General features: G+C 55.6%; 5 protein-coding genes across 5 annotated transcripts; 2 read left to right on the forward strand and 3 right to left on the reverse strand.

The window, feature by feature from the left end:
- Window positions 1-1,057: 1,057 nt before the first annotated feature.
- Window positions 1,058-2,125, reverse strand: IUM83_12287 (uncharacterized protein; the record flags this gene model as incomplete). The annotated part of the gene is made up of 1 exon (XM_067936905.1): window positions 1,058-2,125. The coding sequence occupies one exon, from the start codon at window positions 2,123-2,125 to the stop codon at window positions 1,058-1,060; it is 1,068 nt and encodes a 355-aa protein (XP_067800171.1).
- A 3,114-nt stretch (window positions 2,126-5,239) lies between these two features.
- On the reverse strand, window positions 5,240-6,103 carry IUM83_12288 (uncharacterized protein; the record flags this gene model as incomplete). Its single annotated transcript, XM_067936906.1, has 1 exon — window positions 5,240-6,103. The coding sequence occupies one exon, from the start codon at window positions 6,101-6,103 to the stop codon at window positions 5,240-5,242; it is 864 nt and encodes a 287-aa protein (XP_067800252.1).
- A 1,807-nt stretch (window positions 6,104-7,910) lies between these two features.
- Window positions 7,911-9,086, forward strand: IUM83_12289 (uncharacterized protein; the record flags this gene model as incomplete). The annotated part of the gene is made up of 3 exons (XM_067936907.1): window positions 7,911-7,967; window positions 8,050-8,962; window positions 9,037-9,086. 3 exons carry the CDS (start codon window positions 7,911-7,913, stop codon window positions 9,084-9,086), a joined length of 1,020 nt encoding a protein of 339 aa, XP_067800251.1.
- Window positions 9,087-9,487: 401 nt separating this feature from the next.
- On the reverse strand, window positions 9,488-9,721 carry IUM83_12290 (uncharacterized protein; the record flags this gene model as incomplete). The annotated part of the gene is made up of 1 exon (XM_067936908.1): window positions 9,488-9,721. The coding sequence occupies one exon, from the start codon at window positions 9,719-9,721 to the stop codon at window positions 9,488-9,490; it is 234 nt and encodes a 77-aa protein (XP_067800224.1).
- An 871-nt stretch (window positions 9,722-10,592) lies between these two features.
- Window positions 10,593-11,204, forward strand: IUM83_12291 (Gag Polyprotein; the record flags this gene model as incomplete). Its single annotated transcript, XM_067936909.1, has 2 exons — window positions 10,593-10,817; window positions 10,899-11,204. The coding sequence occupies 2 exons, from the start codon at window positions 10,593-10,595 to the stop codon at window positions 11,202-11,204; spliced, it is 531 nt and encodes a 176-aa protein (XP_067800225.1).
- Window positions 11,205-18,454: the final 7,250 nt, after the last annotated feature.

Here is an 18,454-nt window from a genome sequence, read left to right on the forward strand (position 1 = left end):
AAATGCAACGGTCTGTGAAGTCGTTGACAGAAGCTCCGCGTGGATATGAGTAGTCATTTATCACTCGGACATCGATTGTGGTTCCGGGCTTGCTCACCACCCCAATTGGGCTGATGAATATGTTACTCCATTGGTCCAGTAAATCCGCCGCAACCACGAGATAGCGTCCATTTCTGTGACCTTTAACGATATGTCGTCGTACGCTGCACAGATGATCATTGACTGAAGAGCGGTTGGGGGGTTGATTAATCTGCGTAGTCGGCTTCTTTGACAACCACCGAGGTTTGACACCTTCCCGTACAATGTTGTTCCATAGTGTAGTCGACTCGCGGAGGACTGGATCGGAGGGTACAGAGAGCTCGAAGAGTTCCTTGTTACGCCGGGTGTCATCTACAGTTTCGCCCCGGTAGGCCTGCACGAATCTAGCAAGCGGCCACTGTAGGACTCGAGCAAGCTTGGAGTTCGCACGAATTCGGTTCCCGTCAAGCGTTGTGCTGGGGAACTGTACTTCGTCAGGAAGGCGAATCATGTGACTCAAAACCAGATCGCGATATTGTTTTCTGCGGATCGCTGTCAGCTGTCTGCTCACGGCGAGCTGAGCAGTAGTAAATCTGTTGTGAGCATGTAGTTCTTGCTGATTGAATGATATGTATTCTGTGGAGTTGTGCATGTCACGGTGTCCGACGACGAAATCACGTGATTCCGACCTGGGGGGTGACAGTGAGTGGTGGCGTGGGTGCTGCCACGAGAGTATAATCTTTGTGTTCGCTCCCGGGTGGCTGTTCCGACGTCACCGGACCTAGTTGGTGTCAGAGATCCTGAAATTCTGGAGCCTGGCCGAGGAAATGTTTATCAATCCAAGTTTTTGCGTCAGCAGGTAGGGCCATCGGTTTGAAGTGAGCTCTATGAGGGTCGAAACACTGGCCAGGTGATGGTCCGGAACAGCCTTTCTTGAGAGGAATCGCATGCACATAACTTTGTTGCCTCGCTTTGGTAGCATGGCCAGGAGGTCTCTAGGCACAGACGACGGTTTTGATGGACGAGTGTCTCGTTGACTCTATCGACCAGCTGCTGCAGGGCGGTTTGGCATCGCTGTGATCAGCGCGGCAACCCGGCGGTCCCGTTGCGCCTGGTAAAGCTCCATCAGGAGATCGTCGTTTCGCGAGAACTCTTGGCTTATGAGTGCTGCCGTTTGCAGGTTTGTGGCGATAATTTCGCTCCGAAATTTTCCGAGTTTGGAGTTGATCCACAACACGAGTATGTTGCATGTCGCGGCGTCGGGTCGTGTGAAGGCGGCATATGTCTCCACGAAGTCCGCCCCAGCCTTGACGAAGTTGTAGACAGTCGAATTGTAAAAGAACTTCGCGAAGTGAAGCAAAGTGTTGAAGGCGTCTAGGATCTCCGCGATGTTGGCTGGCGGTATTCCTGGCTGTAGAGCATTTGATCGCCCAAAGTTGGTCATGTTGACGGCATTGGTCGCTTTCCCCATTTCGAACTGCTCGAAATATCGTCGGAAGTGCATCAACGAGAGACCTCGGACGCCAAAAAAACTAATGTCGTACGCTCCGCGCAGTATCGGTGGCGTGCCGAGGAACTTGGTGTTGCGGCTCCGTTGGGCAGATTCAAGGATGGCCTGAGCATTCTTACCTACAAGCGAAGGATTAACGACAGCGTTGTGGACTTGGCGCTCAATTTGGGATGGCCGGAACGCAGCGTTGTCGCGGCGTGGTTCCAATACTGGAACGTCGACGTCGTCGGGGGGTAGTAGGTCCTGAAAGTCGTCGTCTGTGTACCGGGCGCGCTTGCGTAATGGACGGTTGTGTAGACGCACCATGTCGATATCGGCCTGTTCCGTCGACGTGTGCTCGTCTTTCTCTTCATCATCTGTATCACTAAAGGTTAATTCAATATCGTTAGTAGCTTGCTGCTTGCCAGTGTGGCCGCTCGTGGTGGCCTTAACAGTCGACGAATCCGTAAATTGCGCCTTAAAGACAGCACCCGGGCTATTCCCACGTCCCATGAGTTCGCAATCGACGATGTGTAGTCGTCGGACATACGTGATCTCCAGTGTGTCTGGTCGAATCAAAGGCACACGTTGGTCGGGTTCGAAGGGGATGTTGAGCATCGATGAGGTCACGCTGGCGGGTAGGCCGGATCTACTTTTGCCGCACGCGATGATGACTTGGTTCTGTTTGTCCAGTAGCTCTAATGCGTTGAGAACGCTACAATTCACAGATGCACCGGTTTGCAAGGCGTAGTTGAGTCGATCGACTGCAATCACTGTAGGTGTACTGAGGAGTCGAATGTGCAGTGTGTGCCCGTCTTGGTGTACGTTGAGCTGTGCCTGGGATCCCTCCATCGAGTAACCGGTAACCATAAGCCCATTTATCACAAGACACGCCTGTCGTTTGGATGAACGCGATAGGCTGGTCGACGTAGGATCCTGGCCATAGCTCTGATTCCGTGGGTTCGACAATGCGGTGACGAAGCACTGATACTTTGACCTCGAGCTCCGGCTCGCTGTCACCCGCATCTGGGTCCACCTTCTTGACAATTGCGCTTGAACTTTGGACTTGGATGACTGACAGGTAGGTAAATCATTCCAGGACCGATACGTGGGGAGGACCCACGAAGGCAGGGGCACCAGGAATGACGTTGGACGTTGTCATAGTGGCGAAAAGCAGGGCTGAGGTGTTGTCGCGAGGAGTTTGGATCAGTGGCACTTATCGAACTTATCGAACTGAGGAGAATTGGAGAATGGTAGACCTACTTAGCTGTGTGTGGAGCTCCTTTACGGCTATTGAGTTCTGGTCGGGCGGAGATAGAAGTGGTTACAAAACTCCTTCGTCTTCCCAGGAAACCTGAACATCCTGCGAATGTTCCCCATAACGACCCCAGTACGGAGAGGCGCTCTGAGAGTGCTGCGTTAGCGAGATCTCGCCCAGTAGCCCGAGCACGCGCACAAATGCTACGAAGCCGAGGGCTCCCTTTGCTCCACCCGTGGCTCTAGCTACTGCCACATCCACATCTACCGACGAAAATGTTTCGACAGCAGTCACTCCTTTAGCTCCCTTCGGAGGAGGTTTCAGTTTTCTGCGAGTTGGAGATGATGAGGTTGGTCCTGCTTCAACGGTAGGGGGTTGCTGAATTTGATGGGCAACTGGTTTCCCTCGCTTAGCGAATGATCGAAAGAACGCCACGGCCTTAGCGCGCTCCAGTTTGGTTTGGAGAAGAATCTTACCATCCAGTTCACGCCATACAAACGGCATTTTCCAACCACTGGCGATCAAAAACGCCATTTGGAGAATCGGGAACGACACGACAGTAGCGTGATACTTGCTACTGTTGGCAGCGGCAGCCTTTTGCTTTGTCGGTGATGGTCTAGCTTTCGAAGAAGACCGTGGCCTGCAGGTAGGTCAGATAGAAACGGCTGCAACGCATCTTCAAGGCTTGCACCGAACGACTGCACTACGAATCCGTCAGCCATGTGCTGTCTGCAAAACAACAGGCTCTGGTCGCAAAAGGTAGAAATCTCTTCACGCTTCCAGACAATCCGCAGGAATTTCGCCATTCGCGACGGCAACAAACAACGAATACGATACCACTGCTGCACTCTCATAGAAGCTGTTAACCGTTTATGTTTTTCCACACCCAAACCTCAGCAAGTTCTAATTGAGAGTGTGCGAATGAGGCTTGGTAGTCGAGTGAGTAGTTGGAAGGAAATCCGAAAGTGAGCTCGATTTAGGTTAGTGTCTTTGCCAGCTAGATGTCCCTACTGTATGCTATGTTCCCTAGTAGGTGAGGCTTGCAGATGTGGTCCAAACGATCTCGGCTGCGGTCCAAACGAAGTTGCCAGTCGTAAGACTGATCCGCCTAGCCATGGCTGCGGCTCAAAACGGTTGACTCAACACATGCAAATCATAGGCACCCAAATTGAAGTTGTCGTCCAATCACATTCCAGTATCAGAAATAGTCCAGCTAACCAGGTCGCGAGATCCTCCCATCTTCAACCACAGACCCCCCGGTGGCATGTGCCAGCACATACAGGCCGTCTGCCTCGCGGTAGGGATCCAGTCGATCAGACGGTGAAGTGCAACCTCAACAGTTCTTGTATCTTCTTTTGTTTAAACCATCGAGCAATTTGTCGGGCAGCGTGTTGACGCTTTTGAGTACGTTTCCATTTCCACCGGAGAACGAAGCGCAATAGAAGACGCTCAGCACGGCGAAGTCGAGCCAATTGTCTGCCTTGAATGCCTCGAACACGTCGCTGAATCTCCGTCGCTGCTTTACGTCTTCGTACTGCGCGAACCTCCACTTTCTGCGCCGCAGCCTTCCAAGCTCGAATCTGGACTCGTTGTCTTTCACGGTAACGTCGGTAACACCGTTGCAAAAGCGTTGCTGCTTCGACTTGAGGGTTTTGAGACCTTCGGTTGTTGATACCCTTCCCTTGCATGGGTTTCAGTAGTGCCATTAGTCGGGCTGGTGGAGGGTTTACCCCGAGGTTTGGTGTGAAGTGATACGCTTTACCAGTATGGCGAACGGGTGAAGTCACTGCAGCTGGCAACCCACCGGCACCGTTGAACGACTGAGCAGAATTAATTCGACGAGCTTTATCTGCCAGGCGAGTCCGCCTCGCGAGTTTCTTGCGTCTTGCTTCAGCCGTAAGAAACTTGCGCTGCTGGACCCACCGCCGTAAGTGCTTTTGAATTAGTACAGCGACAGCCTGTGAGCGCTTGTGCTCGCGTTGTACCAATGCAAGCCATTGTGTGACGTGTTTCGCCCTAGCGACCTCACGTCGAGCCTCCACACCGAACCAGCTGCAGACAGCCCGAGCAATACACTTCGCTGCGCGCTGACGTCGTAGCTGGTTGTGTAGGCGGTGCCATCGCCTCCGCATAGCGTAGGGAAATATCGCTTGATGGGCGATCAAGTAGCCTGCACCGCGTCTTTCGATCATCCAGACAGCGCGTGTTCGTTTGGACATACTGCGAAGCAGTGCGAGCTGCACGCGTTCTTCTTGGCGTTGACGTTGTCGAGTTTCTAGCAATTTGCGTCGAGTCCGATGCCCTCGATACAACTTCTGTAAGCTCACGGCAGCGAACAGCTTCCGTGCGTTTGCGAGCGCCGTCACCAGCGACTGACTGCGCCATTGACGTGTTCGAAATGCTTGTTGAAGAAGGCTAGCAGCAGCCTGCCGCGTCTCGCGATACTTCATAGTACGGTTGCGGAGAAAGTGGCGTCATGCCATCTGCAGTTTTACAGCCTGACTCGAGCGATACTTGATGCGGAAAGCCAAAAGCTGACGCTTTTGAGTTTGCAGAGCGTCGAGTTCTCTCCGCAGACGTCGTGCTTCTAGGCGCCCTCGATGTCCGCGGTAAACACGCACAATTTGTGCCATAGCTCGACGCTGGGCTTGCAGCCGTAGTTCCAGCGTGAGCACCCACCAGCGACGAAAGTAGAGTTTATAGAAGCGATGCTGAAAGCGGACCAACACGTTCCGCGCAGCTTCCAGAGCCCGATCGCTAGCGAGGTTTCGCTCAAATAGGAACTTGGACGGCAGGATTTTCTCGGCGCGACTTATCTCCTCGCGAAGCTCGGCATCCGCACGTGCCACTGCCTTCTCGGACCGTCGCAGCTCCTTCCCTCTGGCTGCCAGAGCTGTCTGCATCAGCACATTAGTCTCCGCTATGTTTGCAGCGAATTCCTCTGCAATATTCTTGCCGTTGTTATTGACAACGATGCCAGCGCGCTCAGGTGACGACGGAGCAACAGGTTCCAATCGCGTATCCACCACCGATACAGTTTGCCTTGTACTCGCTGCTTGTTTTTGCGACAGCGACCTCGTAGCACCTTCGTCACCATCTTTCTTCTCGTCGTCGGCGCTCTGATCGGATTTCTGCTTCGCATTAGCTTTCGCCCTGGCCTTCCGAAGCGCCAGAATCTCTCGATAGAGCTCCTTCACGTCCGGTTCTGGAGACACCTGCTGTGGCTGAGCTCGAGGCTGCGGCAGGACCTGTCGGACAAGCACACCGTCTACTGACTCGATACGTTGGCCAGTCTCGATGGCCCGCAGTGCCGCTTGCAACTGCATCAACTTGTCCATCGTGGAATGCCTTCGCGATTGTGTCCTTTCAAGATACATGTAGCCATGTCGATTTTGAGTCAAGTTGACGTGATTGACTTGTTACCACCAGGATTTGGTAGTATGGATAGTCAGAATTTGGGTTAATAAAGATACCATTACTACTAACCGACTCTAAAGGAAGTCATGAAAGGCCGGAGTCGTTACCAAGTTGTGCGCGTGCCCTTGATAGACAAAGCATATTGATGATATCCACAATCGCTTATCAAATCAATTATTCGCACACGCACCGTCGCGGATCAGTCATCGCGCAGCATGACCCGAAATTTGATCTTGAGTCACCGGAGCTTTTCGCCAGGTTTTTTACCGCTTGGTAGTGTCGTGTAGGAACACGCGCTATATTATATATTGGCACACTTCCCACCAACAACACCCACCAAGTCACCGAAGACTCAATGGGCTTGTTAGGGTTAGAACCTGAAGGCCCAGGAACTTTCCCTTGCACCGGGTTGGTGTTCCTCCGTGCAGCGAACTTCCGCTAGTCGACCGACGGAAGACTCAGCGTCACTAGCCACGAGCAAAGGCTAGCACGCTCTCACACACAAAATATACCTCGCAGGCCCTCAGAAGGAAGGGTCCCGGCCTTTTACGGCGTGATACGAGGGTGCCGGAGCTATACTCCGACGGGAAGAAATAAATGGAGTGCGCTCTCGCTCCTCCAGTTCCTGGCGACGACTCGTCACTACCAATACACCGGCCACTAACTCTTGGCCCTGCCAGGATGAACACACGCTACACTAGTAGATGTGCCCACCGACAGTCATAATCCTACCTACCAGGTTTACCTTGAGCTGCAGGTCGTTCACTGCAGGCACCGGTGTCGCCCTTGCGTGGTTGGGAGGAAAAGCTGTTCTGTTATTGTTACCCGAAGGCTTATCTTGTCTTCTCTTAAGTTTCCTATCGATCAATACAAATATCAAGTATAAACGCGTCCGTTTTGGACCGTCAGTTGTAACTCACGACTCTTCGGCGCTTTCTCTGCGACGTGGCGGCGTTACCGACGACTCAAACGGCCGCTGAAACGCCACCGACGACTGGGGACAGGCGCCGATGACTCATAAGTTCGGATCTTGCCAGTAGGTTCGCGCCGTACTTAGCGAGCTGCAACCGCCCACGCTTGACTTGGGACCATCGACGAGTCATCGTCACCGACCAATTTAGACCAATCAGCGACCGGGTCGTTTGGTCCAATGACTGGCGTTGGGTTGTGACTTGCCAGTTGGCGCCGGCGCCTCGAGTCTTCTTCGCCCCTTGTCTCGGCTTTGGGTTTTGGCTTCGGCTTCATGTCCCGATACCTCAACTGCCCCACCGCGACTCGAGCCGCGTGGTGGTGAGCGTCGGGGCGCTCCTGCGCCATGGTCGGTACCTTGCGCGCTGCCCAATCCGCCGTGAACTCGGCGCTCAGGGCTCTCGGTGTGTCTCAGTCTTCGCTCCAAGTAAACCGTCTTCTCTTGTTCTCTCGCCGTCTTCACTGCTAACCGGGATCTTGGTATCTTGGTTAGTCTTCGCCTGGTCGAGAAAGCGCGCTTGGTGCTGGTAGTTCGCCTGCAGCTCCTGCTACCTCGCAGTCGGCGGTGTCCGAGGATGAGTGCGTTGCTGAGTCGACGGCCAGTTCGGCCACGGTGAGTTTCCTGCCGTCTTCTCGCTTTCTGTCAGCTTCACGTGAGGTGTTGATGCTTGGCGGCTTTGTACGCCGGCTTCCCAAGTTGTCCTGTCATCTCCGGGGTTGAGTTCACTCGCTGGCGGCGATACGCCGAGCCAAGCTCCGCTGGAAGCTTCCGCTGAGTCGTCCGCGTCACTGGCCACCTCTCTTGCTGCTCCTTCGGTACGTCTCGTTGACTGGCACCTTGATCTTGAGCTGCTGTCGCTTACCTTCGAGGTTATTACCTTCGTCTCTTGTCTTGCAGGACACTTCTCTGGTTGATGTGCCCGGTGGTAATGCTGCCGGCGACTCGGTTACGATCCAGTCGTCGCAGCTAGTTGCTCGGCGTTCTACTTCGAGTACTGAAGCTGGCTGTTCCACCACCGACGACTCGCTGATCACGGTGTCGCGTGAAGCTCTCGAACAGATCGTCATGGAAGCCAGTGCTGAGGCGTCGGAGCGCGTGATCGGGGTGTTGGGCCCTCGGCTGGATCTCATCGGCCGTCTTAATGTCACCCTGCACCAGGGTCCCAACATTCGTGGAGACCGCCACGTGGGCTCTCGCTTGGCTGCTGCTCGCTCGCTGGAAGACGTAGTGGCGGCGGCTCAGCCCAACATGGGAGTCCATGATGACATCAACTTGGACTTGGCTGTGATGCGAGGCCAGTTGCATTCCGCTGAAGCTGCGCGTGCTGCCGCCGAAAACTCGGCGATGAAGGAATCGTTCAAGCACGAGAACACCATGGTGTTCTTCGTGCAAGCGCGCGCGGAGCTCGAGCACTCCAAGAGGGAGGTCAAGCGTTTGCGAGCCTTGGAGGCTCACTACCTCCAGGAGATGAAGGGTCTTCGTGGAGCCGTGGATGCGCACACCGAGACGGCCGCCCGCTTGGAGAACCGCGTTAGAGCTGACGACGAGTGCAAGCGTCTGGCTCTCCAGCTCACTCGCGACCAGACGGCGTTCAAGGCTGCCGTGGCGTCGTCGACCGCACAAAGCAAGCGTCTTCATGATCTCCTGGCCCGCTTGGATGCCGTCGATGACTCGTCGTCGACTCGCCTCCAGCGCCGAAATGAAGACCTTCAAGAGCAGGCGAAGCGGCTAACACGCGTCAACCGGACTCCTCGGGCGCACGTCAAGTTTGAAGACATGGACCCAGACGTCCTTGTGCTGATCTCCGAAGGTTCGTACTGGTTGTTGAGTTGCTGCATGTGGTGGCTTGTGTTCTGACTCTGGGCGATGACTCATGTCTTACAGGTTTGTCGACTGGCGACTGGCGACTTGAACCGGAACCTGCTGGACATTAGCCACGCGACTCGGCGAGTCCTCAAGGACATGGTGGCTAATGCCGATCCGTCTCGCACCGAGGATGCCACTGCCGTTGACTTGGCCCACGCTGCCTTCCTGGAATCGGATTCTCACGTTGAGTTGTCGTCGGAGGAGCAGTCGGCTGAGGGGAACAAGACAACGCCTGGAACTCGTGCTGCCGACGTCGAAGCAGACCGGGCTTCACGCGCCGCGCAGGTTGGTTGCTCACGCAAGCGCTCCTCGCAAGAGGAGGCCGGTTCCCGTCATCTGCGCGGTCGGTCAAGCTCTGCTTCCCGTTCGGTGTCACAGAAGCGTCTTCGCTCGTCGTCAAACCGCCACAGTCCTTCCGCCACTCGTCCGGGCAAGAGACCTCGCCGCCCCGCCGAAGACTCAGCTTCTCCTACTCGTGGATCCCGTATATCTTCTTCTCGTGGCTCTCGTACGTCTTCTTCTCGTCGAGGTGGTAGCCGTGAGTCTTCGGTGGCGGCTCCTGGTGGTTCTCGGGCTTCTGTTCAAGATGGTGAGCACTTGGAAGCGGAGGTGGAGGTTGTCGAGTCTTCCGGAAGTGCTCCTGCGGCTGCAGGATCACCGTCCACGTCGGCGGTGCAAGCCTCAAGCGCTTCTGTGACTTCATCGTCCAAGGGCAAGTCGAATCTGAAAACCAAGGGGCGATGGGCTCATTCCCAGCCGTCTGCCGGTCCGCCAGCTCGCGCCGTCTTCTCCGGGGCCGCTGCCAAGTCTTCGTCGGACAGGTCACCTGTCGTTCCTACGTGAAAGCCTTATCGTGTGGTGGAGTCATCGGATGAAGATGCTGTCTCGTCAAGCACTCTTTCTCCTCCCTCCGAGCAAGTTCACGTCGACTCTGGCGCTTCTCTCGAGTGGTTTTCAGACACTGGTTCGGAGGCAGAGAACTTGGTTGTTGGATCAGTGATTGAGTTGCCGGAGGTCGTTCCCGAATCCTCTTCTCTCTTGGAGCTTCCAGGTTCCGGGTCGTCGGGAGCTGTCCAGGGTGTTGGTGTAGAGCCTAAGAAGGCGCCTCCTGCTCCACCAAAGACTCAAACGAGTCACCGTCGACAACGTCGTCGTCCTTCCGTTCCACGCCAGCCTGCGTCTTCCGGAAGCAGTCGAGTCGTCGCCACTTTGTCGTCCACCCCTGGGTCGGATCCGAGCTCCCAGCGTCCTCTTGCGGTGCCGTCGCCGCCGCGGGGCCAGTTACCCCTCGTCCGGTTCTCCAAGCAAGTGGCCAAGTAGGCTGTGCCTTACATCGAGCCGCCTTTTACTCGTCCTGGGGCTCTCAAGTGCTGGACCCAGGTGCTGAATGCTCGGTTGCCTGCACCGGTGCCTCGGGATCTCCGAATTCTTTCCAGCCCTGAAGGCATCGCGGCATTCGCGGATTGCAAGAACCCCAATCATCCGTGGCAGAAGCTTCGCCGGCGACTCCCGTCTCAAGCGTGTCTTTTTGACACTTCATATTTTGGTCCAAGGTGTCCCAGCGGGCTTCGCCGATGACTCGGGTGATGGGATATTGGAGCAATTTCCGTGGGAGTGGCGACTCGAACAACGCCGACCTTGGTTTCTCGCTTTGGGAGCGCGATCACTGGATCCTTCCGAAGGCCGTGGAGACTACGTTCTCCGCAATTGCTGCTGACTTGGATATGATGGACTTGGACTGCCGCGCGGAAGACTCGGACGAGGAAGGACTTGGATACTTTGAAGGCTGCCTGGTCGAGGTACGTGGTCGAGCGCAACAAACGTAGCGACCGTCTCCGCGCCAAGGTGGTCCCGCACATCTGGAAGTGGGCAGCAGCCAGGATCCTGGCTTCTCGGAGGTGACGCCCGAGTTCATGCTCGAGCCGACCATGCCCGGGTATTCTCTGGAGTACTTGCCTTGGGAGCCCAAGACTGTCGACTGGTTGAGTGAGGTCGCGGCCCTGGACGCTGCGGAGCCTTGGCGGAACGGCTGGATAAATGTGCCGGAACAGCACCCCTACAACACCACGTTCTGTCCGTGCAACCCGTCGGCTCCGCTCTTTGTCCCGGCTGGTTCTTCACGCGCCGACGTTGGTCGTCGAGTCGTTCAAAGTTCGTCGCTGCAACCGGGTGAGCTGAGCCCATAGTGGGTGGCTGAGTTTGGTGATGCAAGCGTTCCTGCTACGTCCGAGTCTTCGCTTGATGCTGCGTCTGCTCCGGAAGGACAAGCTTCGGATGTTGCGGGTAGCTCAGACGACTCGGGTCTGCTTGGTGTCTTGGCTCGGGCAGCTGTTGCTTCCGATCCTGAGTGGGTTGAAGTTGAGTTCAAGCGAGTCGTCGGCATCGTCTTCTTGTCCATTTGGCTTTCATTTCCAGTCTCGTTTGAGTTGTCGTTGATTTAGCTGTCTGTCTTGATAGCGTTTTTATTTTTAAATGCAAAAGATAATGCCGCAGTAGCTGTTTTTGTCTGTGGTCTTGGACTGCGTTGCCCCAAGTACAGGTCGTCATGGCGGTGACTCATAGCCACCTAGACTTCGTCAGCGACTTGAACCATCTGCAGGCGCTGTTCACTTCTTTTTCGCCGCAGGTAATCATAGAGGAGCCCGCCGCAAGAAAGGTTAGCGGCTGGCTCCCACGTTGGTTCATCGTAGCCGACCCATTTGACTCTAAACTCGCGCACTGCTCTCTCGGTTCCCGTGGACAACGGCCCACGGTTGTCGAGGATGGCTTCAACTTCATATTCTCCTGCCACGTGATCCGGCTCCCAGCTGTCTTCAGGGAGCAGCTCTTCGTCAAAGTCTAGCTGCGTGTCGTCGACAATTCCGGGCGCGAGACGAGTCTTCGGTCGATCTCCAAACTCATCAACCAGCTTTAGTCGGGAGATATGGACGACTGGGTAGAATCGGTATCCACTGCGGTCCGGCAACTCGAGTTCGAAGGCATAGTCTTCGATCTTCTTTTTTATCCGGAAGGGTCCATGCCATCGATGTGCCAGTTTCTTGGTAAGGCCGGGCTTGCCTCTCTCCATGTATAACCAGACCCTGCTGCCGACATCGAACGGGACCGGCAGCATTGATTTTCGGCCTGCAATCGGCTCAATTCCGCCAGTCTTCGGTGGATCCACCCTGTCCCGAGAGACATGTCCCCCCCCCGTCCCACAAACGGTTGGTTTGGGGCACTCGCCGACGACTCGCGAGTCGTCGGTGGCACATGCGTACTTGGTTTGAGCGACATGTGACCTGGGACGGGGTTGTCTTGTCCCGTAGACGGTTGGTCTTGTGCCGCCGCCGACGACTCGTGATCCCGAGTCTTCGCCAGTATTGTCTTCTCTTTCCTGCTTAGTTTGGCGTTGTGTTCCCGGGCTCTGCGAGTCTTCTCGGTGGCTTGGTATTCCTTGGCCATTTCCATAGCAATCTGCTGTTGTCTGTTGACTTCGCGGCGCCACGCCAGTGCGTCTGACTGCTTTGGCGTGCCGTGTCGGAGCGAGGATGACATGGCTTTCAGCGTTGACTGGGCATCCCACCCGTGCACCAAGTAGAATGGTGTTTCCTTCCGAGTCGTGCCTTGTGAGTTGTTGATGGCGAAGACCACGCGCTCCACGATCTCGTCCCAGTTTTGTTGGAGCGGGTCTTCGGAGTATACCTTGACGGATTGCATTACAGTTTTGTCTGACCGTTCTTGCTGTCCGTTGGCTTGCGGCCGGTAACACAGCGTTGCTCGGGACCTTGGCTGCATCACTTCAGCAAACGCTTGGAACACTTCGCTCATGAACCGTGGGTCGCGGTCATGGCGGATGAGTGATGGCGCACCGAATCGTCGGTATATGCATTCCTCGAATGCTTGTGCCATATTGAGTGCGCTCGTATCCGCCATGTCTTTCGCAATGATGAAACCCGTAAAAGAACATTGGAAGAGCAGCAGGGCTGTGTTGCCCTCCGAGCCTTGGCAGTGTTACCACAAAGTCCATAGACACTATCTGGAAAGGCCGTTCCGCCAGCACGTTGCCAGGAGAGTATCCTTTCAGTTGGGGGCGGCTTTTGCTGGTGCTGCAGTCGGGGCACGACTTCACGTGCTTGTCCACGTCGGTGTAGAGTCGGAACCAGTAGTAATCTCGCTTGACTCGCTGGTAAGTTCTCACGACACCTTGATGGCCACCTTCCAGCGAGTCATGACAGTGCTGGAGTACTTCTTGAATCATCGTGGTGGGTACCACCAGACGCAGCGAGATATCCTCTTGCGACTCAGCGTCGCGCCGACGACTCGTTCCCATGTAGTGTAGCAAATTGTCCTCCGACAACACGAACTTATCTGCGATTTTCCATGCATCTCTGGCGGCTCGGTATCCAATTTTCTCGACAATTCCACATAACAAGGTCTTCAGGTTAGCCCATCGTAATTCTTCGTCTTGTGCAGCAGCTATGCGCCGTTGTCTCTCCTCATGGACTTCCACGGGATCAATGTCTTGTGAGCTGGTGGAGCTTGAGTCGTTTCTGGAGGTTGAATCTCGGGAGGTTTCCGGTTAGGGCGAGTCTTCGGCGGTGGCTTCGGCTTGTCGTGAGTGAATCGGACATGTTTTTTCTTGCTCTTGGTCTGCGCTCGAGTCATCGCCAGTACCATTCCAGGCTCTGGACGTACGAAATCAGCAAATGTTTTGCGTTTCACGATTGAGACACCGTTCAGAATTTGAATAGAGCCTCCTGGAACCAGGTTTTGTGCTTCTGATCCTTGCGGTGGCGACTCGTAGATCACTTCTTGTATCCGATTAAGTTTGGCCAACTCTGCTTTCCGGTTTTCACTCAGAATGACCTTGGAAACGTTTGACGCCAAGGCTGCTGTTGCCAACGAGTCAGCGACAGCATTGTATTCGCGTACATCGTGCAGGTACTTGACTGACCGCAACCGTGCCATGATCTCCTTGTGATAATTTAGCTATGTCATCAGTGATTCCTTCCGGCAGGCTATCACCCCTAGGGATTGCTGGATCGCGAATCTAGAGTCTCCCACGGCCACTAAGTCTTCGGCATCGTGTTCGATCGCGGCGAGAACACCGTTGTTCATGCCGGTGTACTCGGCGATGTTGACCGTGGCCTTCTCGAGGTAAGCGTTCGCTGCAATAACTATTTTCCACTCCGGAAAGCTCCACACGATCCATGAACAACTGCCGTAACCACCGTACTTCTCAGTCTTCGCTGACCCATCGAAAGAGACCACGAAGCCTGTATGAGCCGTCGGTAGGCGTGCGTAAAGCAAGTTTGGGTCCATGCGAGTCGTCGGTGAGCCTTTAGTCGGCGAGGCAACCAGTTCCAGTGAGTCATCGAGATCCACGAAGTTAGTCACCGCCGACTAGAGCAACTGGGTGAAGGCACAGTCCTTCTCCTTGACTCGTTGGACGATCAGGTGCCACGGGGAGAGCAATACCGCGAATTGTACAGCTCTCCCAAAGAGCGACTTCGACTTGGTAATCCACTCCAATGTGGAGAAGCGAGTGTAGACTCGTATTGTCCGTCCCGCCAACTGGGTTTAGCAAGTCTTCAGTAGTAGCAACAGCGTTAGCACCTCTTTCTCCGCCGCATGATAGTTCATCTCGGCATCCTTTAATACACGTCCGCAGAAGCGAACAGGGTGCAACTTGTCATCATCCAGCTGTAGCAGCGTGGAGCTCAATGCCCACTCGTTTGCGAACAGCATGACGTGCACTTCCTTGGTGCGGTCGAAGTGGCGGAGTATCGGCGCTGCCGCAACCTTGTCTTGGAGAGCTTGGAAACTCCGGTGGGCAACTGTGAGGTCACCCTCCGGTGCGAAACCATCTTCCTTCAGCTGGTACAGCGCCGCGCCGTAGACAGCGAAGTCTTGGATGAAGCGGCTGTAATAATTCAGCGCACCTAGGAAAGACTGCATTCCCTTCTTCGTTCGTGGGAAAGACGGCTTGGTGATCGCGTCCAGCTTCTTCGGGTCGGGCCGAATGCCGTCTTTTGACACTTCATGGAACAGGAAGTCGACGCTTCAATCAGATTCTCTTGCTGGTCTTCCGACAACTCGGGATTCGTGACGTTCGCGGCCGAGTAGTCGAGCGTTGTCGGCACTGTTTCCGATAAATCGGGGAGGAATGCTAATTCATGCGCGTAGTCCTCCAGTTCGATGGCTGCCGCCGGGTGCTCAGTCGTCTCGTCGTCTCTGTCGGCGGTACCTTCAGTGACCAGTACGCGCATTACTGCTATGAACGTCTGGTCGAGAGTGGCCGAAATGTCTCCGGCGCCCTCGGCTGGATGCAATTTGAGTCATCGGTGGATGCCCCAGCGGATTGTACTCCAGTCCTTAGTCTTCGTCGCGGCTTACCTTCGACTCGGAGGTTTCTAGTCCTGATACAGCTGCCTCTGGAGGCATGGCTTCATCGTCAGTCGTCGTCACCCTTGTCGAGTCGCCGGCAGTAACGTCGAGTCGTCGGTGGTGTTCCTCCGCCATCCATTCTGAGTCATCCGTCACCGACAAGTCGTCGGCACTGTCACGTTTACTGTTGGCGAGTGGTTTCTCACCCGAGTCTTCGTCAGCTCGCTCCAGGATACCTTTAGGCGTCGGGTAACTCGGTCGTTCCACCGCTGGGGGCTGCTTGGCCAACCATTGTTGGTAGAGTTCAGCCTCCCACTTGAGTAGTGTCTTGTCCCGTGCGGCAGCGTATGGAAGCACCTGCCACTCCTTGTACTTTGTGGAATCCAGCCGCACGTAGCCTTCAGGCTTCGGTAGCGACCCAATCGGAACCCAGATTATCACCGGGAAGCGCATAGGGCAACTCGCTAGCTGATAAGTGGCGTTGGTGAGTCGAATCCTGACCGGACGTCCCCTGTAGAACTTGGTGATAGTCGGGATGAACGTCTCAGTTCGGCGAATCCACGTGAGTCGCCGGCTCGTGTTGTCGCCGCTGTAGCTTGAACTCGTCCCATTCGTGGCCCGGTATTCGCATTGGTTCCGTCGGACCGTACGCAACGTGGCTTCCTTCGGCCTCATCCAACATGTTTTGAGTCTTTATCAGCGGGATCATTACCTCGTAAGCTTGGCCGTCGCGTTGAGGAGGTCCAGACGGATACCGGCCGGGATCATAAAGTCGGTGCCAAGCACCTCTTCTACTCCGGCGCAGTGATCCATTATCCAGACCTCGAAGAAATAAACGCGCTCCCATCCAAGGGTGACTTTCACCTTCGCTCGGCGAGTCGTCATCATCTTGCCCTCGGTGATCCCTTGGACATCCACGCAACGTCCATGCCCCACTACTTCGCGGAGTCTCAGTCGCCTGGCAAGTTTCTCAGAGATGACACAGACGTTTGCCCCAGTGTCCAGCAATATCCTCGTGCGCGAGTCGTTCACGGCTCCGTTCACCAGTGTTCGCATCCTTACGCGCTTGTCAGATTTCTGCACCGACCACCATCCCTTCCGTTCTCCGGCTAAGAGTCGTACTTCCGGAGCGAGTCGTCGGCGCGAGTCTTCTTGCACTGCACTTGTCAGCCAGCCTTCGGCAGTATCTCCAATCTCTTCCTTATCGTCTTCTTCACATAATACCCCTCCACCGAGGCAGTCGCCTCTCTCCTTTTCCAGTTCCGTCGTTTCATGTCGTTATCTTGTTCAGTCTTCGTCCATTCGCACTCGCCCGCAAATGCAAAGACGCACTCTGCTTCAAGTGCGGGCTCGGCTAACTGTGACAGCCCGATTGGGACCAACCCAGCCATAGTTGGCGGGCTGCCTAGTTTAAATGGTCCGAAAACAGTAGTTCTTGGAGCTCTGGTGTGAGGTCTTTCTTGTCCACCTTGGACTTGATGATCTTGGTGATTTCTTGGAATACTTCACATTTTCCGGCGTCGTGCACTTGTTTGCACAGCTTGCACCGGCGCCGGCAGTAGTGCGCTGAGTGATAGAGGCCTCCGCAGGCTGCGCACGACCCATACTGGCGAGGTTTCTCGTCGCGGTAGCCGCGGTTCTGGAACCGATTGTCCCGGCCTTGGCTGCGGCCCGCTGGGTCACCCCTAGGTTGTCGGTTGTCAGACCGGGCGTACGTGCCTTCAGCGGCGACTCGGCGTTCGTTGTCGTTGGCTGCTGCAAGGTAGTGGTCGCTTCCATCTGACGAATAGCTATCACCCCAGTCTTCGCCGCAGCTCTGTAAGTCGTCGCTGCCGTGTTCATTTCCATCTTCGCTGTTGCTGTCGCCATTATATCTATGGCGTTGTTGCGGTAGCTCGCTCCGAGTGTCCCGCGTGTCCCGTCCATGAAGTTCGGTTACGATGTCGGCGACAGATGCTTCGGCTAGGCTCACGCGAGGCATGATGCGTGAGTCTTCGCGACGACGCTCATAATCTCGTTCGCGTCGGTCGCAGCGGTTGTAAGCACCTCGCGAATCGTCGCGTCGACGAGTGTCTTCCGAGCGCTCGTGGCGGCGCGAGTCATCGCGACGTCTGTCATCACGTCGTCGGGAGGCATCCCGAGCTCGAGAGTGAGGCAGCGACGACTCGCGGGACGAACTACGCTCGTCAATCTTCAGTATCTCTTGGATCATCTCTTCCAACTCATGTATGTCTGAGATGCGCAGGTGGCACAGGCGCCGTTCGAGTTATCGGTCACCGCAAGTCTCGAGGTACCGCTTGACGTGGTCGCGTGCGGCCGTTGCTCTCAAACCGAATTCCGGCGTTCCTGGCGTAGCCATTGAGCCGGTTTAGGTAGTCGCAAACATGTTCCTTGTCTTCGCGCTTGGCTGAGTAGTAGCGAGTCTCCGCTGACTGGCTGAACTGGGAGCAGTAGTATTTGACCTCACTTAGGAGGCTCCACGTTCGCTTGGTCTTCTTGGGCAGTTGTCGGTACCAATGCAGAGCGCCGTCCTGAAGACTCAGCTCGAAAGGCATGCACCATTCATTGGGCGATGCTCGCGTCCCTTTCATCTCGTAGACAAAGGCGCGAAGCCATTGCATCGAGTTCTCGCTCTTGTTTCTGGTGCCCGAGAACGCCTTGATCTGCCCCAGTGGGCGATGAGTTGCCACCTCGATCCTCGGAGTCGCGTTAAGCAGCTCGGATTCGGTCGCCTCACGGATTTGACGCAGGTATTCGCCCATCTGCGCCCCTCCATCACCGGTAAAGCCCGCTTCTTCGTCCGACGAGTCGTCGGTGGGCCCGCTGCGGCGGATCCTGCTCCGTCCTGAGCTGCTTTTCGTGCTCTTGGCCGGTTTTGAGCCATCGGTGGTGCGTCCAGCGCGGTCTGAGTAGCCCGTAGTTGGTGGAGTCACCATGTGGGAGTCTTGAAAGTACGGGGATCGCTCTCCTGACGCGCTAAACACCCCTCCGGTGGGTTTTCGGCTGGGGTTTTCGCGGATTGCCCTCTTCGGAGTCGTCGGCAGCGGCACGCTAGCCGGGTCGACCACTT

This window comes from Phytophthora cinnamomi (genome assembly GCF_018691715.1).
Source record: "Phytophthora cinnamomi strain GKB4 chromosome Unknown Contig2, whole genome shotgun sequence".
In the NCBI taxonomy this organism is placed as follows: domain Eukaryota; phylum Oomycota; class Peronosporomycetes; order Peronosporales; family Peronosporaceae; genus Phytophthora; species Phytophthora cinnamomi.